This window comes from Vigna umbellata, chromosome 1 (genome assembly GCF_029865625.1).
Source record: "Vigna umbellata cultivar VRB3 chromosome 1, Vumbellata_1.0, whole genome shotgun sequence".
In the NCBI taxonomy this organism is placed as follows: domain Eukaryota; kingdom Viridiplantae; phylum Streptophyta; class Magnoliopsida; order Fabales; family Fabaceae; genus Vigna; species Vigna umbellata.
The window spans coordinates 18,919,714-18,927,172 of record NC_142165.1 but is presented as its reverse complement, the minus strand read 5'-3'; the positions used below and the strand labels follow the sequence as shown (position 1 = coordinate 18,927,172).

Genomic DNA, 7,459 nt, shown 5'->3' with positions numbered 1-7,459 from the left:
ATTGTCAATTTACATAATTAAAAATAGTAAATAATTTAAATAAAAAACTTTCAAAAAAATATAAAAAAAAATAATAAAACATTGTTGTTACGGATTATAGGTCAAGTCATCTTAACTCGATTTGAACATATGATTAAGTAAGTTGAATCCAATTTTATAAAAAGAAAAATTAAAACTTTTCCAACTAAACTTAACTCAAACCTGTAGTAAATTTGGTTGATTAACGTGTTTAAACTCGTTTTTATCTTTAATAATATTTCTATTTTTTTTCTACTAGAGTTATGTTGGAATTTGACTATTAAAATTATCTAACCTAGTTATAGCCAAATCAAAACTTAAGTGTAATATATCCAAAATCTAATGTTAAGATACAAACTTAAATACATGTCGACCAAATCTTGATGGATTAATAATAGTCATATGTCTTGCCTTCACTATGTAGATTTTTTTTTCTATCAATCAACCAGACTTAAACCTGTGAAGAATTTAAATCCATTTTATGACATCTCTATCTTTAATTATATTTTTTTAACTACATTTTTGTTCAAATTGAAACTTAAATGATCCAATATAGTTGCACCCAAATCACCAACTCAATGGTAATGTTAAGATACAAACTTAAACCTTCAATATGTGTAGAAAAATTGTTTTAAATTTCAATATTTAAAAACTATTTAAACTAACAGCAATTGTAGTGCGATGAACAACAAGGGGGTAAAATAAATAATTAGAGAACAAAAATCTCTCCTTCAGTCTCCTAACTTAAACCAGCTGTGTACTTTTTTTTTTTACCTGTTACTAGCTATACTAAGGATAGACCGACCAAACAAAAACCTAGAAATTTATATAAGAATAAAAGAAGAGAATGTAACGGGTCGATTCCACTCAAGTGGAAGTATAATTTTGTTTAATGAGAATGATAACACATGCATATAGAAACACAGCTGTTTGGTTTGAAGTCTGCAATAAATGGTAGTTGTGAGTAACACAAAAAGGAAAACAAATGAAGGGACAGAGTACAGAGAGGACTACTAAAGCAAAGTAAACAAACACACACTAATCATTTAACCAAAACCCTCCAAAAAAACCAAACAAAAATTCAACTATGCACCTTAGGCTTATCTCCTAAGCTACAATCCCTTTTCCATTTTTTAAATATTTCTTTTTTCTCCTCATAACCAAAGAAAGTCTTGTCAACAACCCCCAACACGGAGCCATTACCGGTTTCTACCACTCTTTCTTTCTCTCTTTTTATTTTTTCCCTTTCTTTCTTTCTTCTCTTCTCCTCTCACTCACCCTCCGTACAAAACATCATGTGAGAGTTTCGCTGGTTTCTATCCTCTCCTCGCTGTCCATACCCCAAATTTGCAAGTGCAACCATCTTTGTCACAGTTTCTTCACTTCACCACCTTAAACTTTTTCCTACCTCCTTGGACCCCAACAAAAAAAAAAAAAACATCACACAAGTGCTGATGATAGCTATGTGTGGCCCTCAGACCTTACAACCATTCATTACCAATCCCTTTGCTATTTTAGGGTTGTGCAGCCCTTAGGGTTTTCTTGTTCCTCACACCCAAAATTGAGCACCACTTCCTGTTGAAGCTCTTGTTCAGCTTGGTTAATTAGCTGACTGGGAGGTGTTTCTGTTTCCCTGATTTCAGAGATTAATGGAGGAATACACTAATAACAATCACTTGAGTGAAAACACTGCTCCAAGTCCAAGTTCAAGGCCTAATTTCTTGTACTCTCCCCCCAGTGGTGGAAGCCATAGCCATAGCCATAGCCATAGCCATAACCATCACCAGCATCAGCATCAGCATCATAGTCATCACCACCAGCATCATCAGTTTCCAATCAACACCTTCCATCTTCAATCGGGTGGATCAGATCATTGCTTTCAGTCTGATCAAGTGGCACCACACCCTTCTGTGAAAACCGAAGCCAGCACTTCTCAGCTTCACGCTCCTATTTTCCACTACCCTTTAATGAGAGGTACCCTTCACAACAACACCACCACCACTATGCATCACCATCCCCATCAACAAGGAGGGAGTCCTACAAGCTCCACCACCGAAGTTGAAGCCATAAAAGCTAAAATCATTGCTCACCCTCAGTACTCCAATCTTTTGGAAGCTTATATGGATTGCCAAAAGGTCACCTATTCATTAATCAATTATTATTCATTAATTTACCACATTAATTACAGTAATCAGTATGCCCCCATTTCACATAAATAATCATGTGTATATAACTCTTATCTTTCACCCTCTATCTCTCTATCTTTCTCCCTATTTTCAGATAGGAGCTCCACCTGAAGTGGTGGCGCGTATGGTTGCGGCAAAGCAAGAGTTTGAGGCACGGCAAAGATCCTCAGGTGGTTCCAGGGATACCTCGAAAGACCCTGAACTCGATCAATTCATGGTGTGTAAAGGTTTTAAATTGCTGCTACAGTATCATTGTTTTTTTTTTCTTTATCAGGATTTCTTGATATTGTAAAAAATTATTGATTAATTTTGACTGATGCGAACGTAATTATGGTGGGATATGATTGTGATCACTGTATACTATTTTTTAATGCCTTGAATGTGTGGTTTTAAGTTATTTTATTCCGTTACTATTTTTGGGGTTTACCCTTATACTTAATTGGAATGGTTGTTGGTGATGATTTATAACTATAACTGCAGGAAGCATACTATGACATGCTTGTGAAGTATAGAGAGGAATTAACAAGGCCTATTCAAGAGGCCATGGATTTCATGCGAAGGATAGAAACTCAGCTAAATATGCTATGCAATGGACCCGTCAGGATCTTCTCTGGTACTTTTTCATTCTCTTTATGGAGCACAAGAAGAGGGAGGATCCTATTCCCCTAATTCTCTCTCTCTTTTATTTTATTTATTTATTTATTTTATTCTTCTCCATCATCCCTTTCTTCTCCTCACAAACCATAAATGTTAATTATTCATAAAATTAATTAATTATCTAATTATGGATTACGCAAACATTCAACTATATATGAGTATTATGTGCTGGGGCTCAAAATTTTGGACCAGGTTCTGCAGTTCTTGGAAGTCGTAAACTCGAGTGTGTTCTGTAGTGAGCCAGGAAAGTTTGACCAAAAATTTTTACCTACTTACACATCGTAGGAGAAAAGGGTCCCAGACAGTGGAGATGATATTTCATCAAGCACAGAACCCTAACCTAATCAGTACCCTATATTATATAATATTAATGAATGCAAATATTATAATAAAAGAGAAATAAGCAACATCTTTTTGTTTGGTTTCTTTTCAGAGATTTGACAAGTTTTATTTTATATTATATATTTTATATATTCTGTTACAGAGTTGTCCATTCTTCACGACTCCAGATGAACTTTATAGTTTTGTTCATTAGTGTTAATTTTCTATTTCTTCTTTTCATTTGAGACCCAAATTCACACGTTCGCGTCTTCTCGCTCCTATTTCCCAAGTTTCTGAGTTCTGACAATTTGATTCTTCTAGGGTTTCCTAGTTAATTCATTTTTTATGGTCTGTTATGTCTTCTAAAACCTATTTTGGTGTATGCATTTCGTGGATTCGTGGAGTTTTTGTAGGATGACATTCTCACACTGTCAACACACACACACTCTCATCATTGTTGTGCTCAGATTTCGGTCTTGTTACAGAAAATTCCGTTTTAATCTCGTCTTTTATTCTTCTCTTTTCTCCTTTTGGTGTTTGAGTCCAATTAATAACTCAGAAAGACAACATTGGATGCTGATACATTCCAATCTCCCACATCACAGTACGAATGAAATATACATTTTTCAGATGTTTAAAAATTATATATAACTATATGTGTCTGTGCCTCCATATAATGTACAATAATAATACGAAACGTCGTAGTTTCTGGAAGTTCCTTGATTGTTACTTAAATACATATAGCTACTGAAAATGCTTTTTTTTTTTTGTTTTTGTTGCTCATAGTACCCTATATATTTATGCTTCTGCATAATATATTTCTTCATATTTTGTGATACGTAAAATATTCGACACTGATAAAGAAAGACACCCTGTGGTGATGTTTAGTTCTTATTTTGCTTGAAATTTCATCATCAAATCATTTCTTTCTGATGTGAATCACAAGCTGCATGTTAATTTCATGGTGGTGACCTAACATCTGATATATGTACAATATGGCGAAGGTTTTTGCAGCCAACCATGTGATTTTTCTTTTAGAAGACAAAAGTTATATATTATTGACAGTGAGAATAAGGGTACCCAGTCCATGAACAACCTTAGAATGAATCTCAAATGCAGAAAACCAGATGTTTCTTGCTTCTATTTAATTTACCTTTATGATCTCTTTAAATAAACAAAGTATGATTTACCATTATGTGTGCCTAAATTAAAATAGCAACTTTAAGGTATTTCTCATATGCACCTGTGTGTTGTATTCAATGAACTGCTTTTATGATTGGAGGTAATTTATACATAAACACGAAAAAGATTTTCATTTTTCATTAGTCTTTCAGTTCAGGTTACTGTCACCTACCAAATCAAAGAGAAATGATAGGACAAGGTCATTCATTAAAAAATAGCTTTTAAGTCTGTCTATGCACACTGTATTCTTGTATATCTTCAAACTGAATGCAGAAGTACTCATATTTTTATTATATTTTCAAGATAGTAAATATATTTTTCTATTTAAGATTTATTTATTTATTTTTTAAAAAAAGTCAGCAAAGAGAAGGATGTAAAAATACAAGAGGCACCATCAGAAGTACAAAAAATAGTACAATAAAACAGTTCATTATACAGTATGTGAGTCTGCAGAAGGATTTAAAGAAATGGATTGGATTTACAGTCCAATATTTACTTGATATAATTTGAATGATTAATAAGAAAATGTTAGAAAACCATGAACTTAGATTTAAATATATGAGACAGGAAAATGAAATGGACAAATCAGCATGATTATATGTAGTATTTATACATATAAAAACTACCAAAATACCACAGAAATGTCAGTTTTTTGACAATTTTTTAGACAGTAAAATGGCTCCCTCTCTCCCTCTGTCTTCCCACGCAAAAAGAATTAGCCTTCCAAAACTATTAATTTCTGTTTTAGACCCTATTTAACTGGTTGAATTCCTCGTTAAATTTGTTCAAAAGGGTTTTATGATTATGATGCGATGAAGCCCTCTGAACTGAATTACTAGTTCCAAGGAAACACTTATTTTCTATGCATTTTCTCATTTTTTTTTTCATCAGCAATAATTTATAGCAATATTGAAGCATACATGAATATTCCAAGATTATAAGGACTAAGATTTTTGCTGGTATTAAAATTGTTAAGCAGAAGATAAATGTGAAGGGGTTGGTTCATCAGATGAGGATCAAGAGAACAGTGGAGGAGAAACAGAACTTCCGGAGATTGATCCTCGAGCAGAAGATCGTGAGCTTAAAAACCACTTACTGAGGAAGTACAGTGGTTACTTGAGTAGCCTTAAGCAAGAACTTTCCAAGAAGAAAAAGAAAGGGAAACTCCCCAAAGATGCAAGGCAAAAGCTACTTAACTGGTGGGAATTACATTACAAATGGCCATATCCTTCGGTATGTTATTACATCTCACTTTCTTTTTCTCAAAAATGGTTAAAAGAACAAAATTATTAGGGTAAATACTGCTTAAACATAAGTATTAATATATTTTTAGTATAAAAAATTCAATTTCCTTAATTTTTTTTTAACTTTCATGAAGCAACTAAACACGTCTGTTTGATATTTAATAATTGTCACTAATGATTGTTAAAAAAAAGTTAACGTTAATCATTATAAACGTTAAACATATTAATGTTATTTTTCTTCTTAAGAAACAATTTGACAATTGATGAAACAAATGCTCACTTGTACTAACTATTAACTATTAATTGATTCAAACATAATTAAACGTGTTAAAAAAATGTATAGGTTTTCTTTTTCTTTTTCTATAAAAACAAAATACTGTATTATATTGAACCGAGTATTTACTGAGTATTTAATAAAATATAATAAATTGCTCGTTACTTTTAGGTTTTTCAAAAAATTATATAAAGTTCTCTTTTAACATCTACAATACAAATTCATTATAAAATACACATTAATGTATAAGAAATGTTGGCATGATATTTTTTTTAAACAATTAAAACAGGGTGAAATTTTACCAAATTTAAAAAAATGCTTCATTAATGTACTCAAAATCATTTGCGGACTTAAGACTAAACATGATTATAGCCCCAGTTAATCCATCTGTATAATACATAACCGAGAGTTAATATAGTTAATAAAACTCCATTACCTCATTAATCTATATATGATACGAAACCTAGATATTTCAATGTATAAAATAAAGTTAACAAAATCTGATAAGTTATTACATAGATATTGACAGAGATAATCATAAATCTATATCCTGTAATTACTTCTTTACAGTTTTGAATGAATTTTAACAACGAATAATAGGTAATATATAACATGATTTGTTTTGTGTGATGGCATCAGAATACATTGATTTTGTACAATGATGTTTTTTTGTTGGAAAAAATGAATTACTACAGGAATCAGAGAAGGTGGCATTGGCTGAATCAACTGGTTTGGACCAAAAGCAAATAAATAACTGGTTCATAAACCAAAGAAAGAGGCACTGGAAACCATCTGAAGACATGCAATTTATGGTGATGGATGGTCTGCATCCCCAAAGTGCAACTCTCTACATGGATGGTCATTACATGGCAGATGGTCACTACCGTCTAGGGCCATGACATCACATGGCCATGCTATATATTTATATATTATTTTATATTTTAAGTATTATTATTATTATTATTATTATTTAAATGCAAGGTATGAGTTTCTCATTAACAAAGAGACTGTGACCAAACTGGGTAGCAGTCAGCACTGTAGCTACTAGTTTCAGTGTCAAGCATACCATGAACATTAATGGTTTCTGCTTGTGATTGTGCAGTGTGAGTACTTTCAGTAGTTTGCCATAGTCATGTTCTACGTTCTATTAAACAGTGAGACATTTGCTTATTATATATTTTCAGTATAATTAATATTGGCAGAGATCATTCATGAGATGTGTTACGTTTCCATTTTAATTTCTTTTATTGTTAACCTAATTCACTGTGTGTGGTTTTGTGGTGTGATCAGTGCACACAGAAAAGGAAATTTGCTTGGAATAAATTTTCTCAACAAGTATTTATTTGGAAAGAAATATAAAAAGAAGTTTTGGTGTAAATTAAATTAATTTGTTCATAAATTAATACAATTTTTTAAAGGTCATAATACGTATCATAAAAAACTTTATACACACATGTAGAAAATTTGTAATAAAGTACTAGCTATAAAGCTTTTAATTTTAGTGTACCTGACAAAAACATATCATGAAACTTGTGATGGTTTACTTAAAGCTGCAATGTTAGGTTGTGGTTCTTGGT

At 31.9% G+C, this 7,459-nt stretch overlaps 1 protein-coding gene across 2 annotated transcripts; it reads left to right on the top strand.

Moving 5' to 3' along the window:
• Nucleotides 1-1,100: 1,100 nt before the first annotated feature.
• Nucleotides 1,101-7,092, top strand: KNAT1 (homeobox knotted-like protein). 2 transcript variants are annotated; one of them, XM_088099294.1, is made up of 5 exons: nucleotides 1,101-2,153; nucleotides 2,299-2,421; nucleotides 2,685-2,817; nucleotides 5,341-5,597; nucleotides 6,578-7,092. In XM_088099294.1, exons 1-5 carry the CDS (start codon nucleotides 1,668-1,670, stop codon nucleotides 6,779-6,781), a joined length of 1,203 nt encoding a protein of 400 aa, XP_087955420.1. In that variant the 5' UTR covers nucleotides 1,101-1,667; the 3' UTR covers nucleotides 6,782-7,092. The 2 variants fall into 2 exon arrangements, with proteins under 2 accessions (XP_087955420.1, XP_047150225.1); XM_047294269.2 differs by having other exon boundaries at nucleotides 1,106-2,153; nucleotides 5,344-5,597.
• Nucleotides 7,093-7,459: the final 367 nt, after the last annotated feature.

Bases quoted from the DNA above. Each gene is read 5' to 3' on its own strand.
- KNAT1 (XM_088099294.1), top strand. From the start codon at position 1,668: ATGGAGGAATACACTAATAACAATCACTTGAGTGAAAACACTGCTCCA. The intron at 2,154-2,298 runs GTCACCTATTCA...CCCTATTTTCAG, and splicing joins CTTATATGGATTGCCAAAAG to ATAGGAGCTCCACCTGAAGT. The intron at 2,818-5,340 runs GTACTTTTTCAT...AAAATTGTTAAG, and splicing joins ACCCGTCAGGATCTTCTCTG to CAGAAGATAAATGTGAAGGG.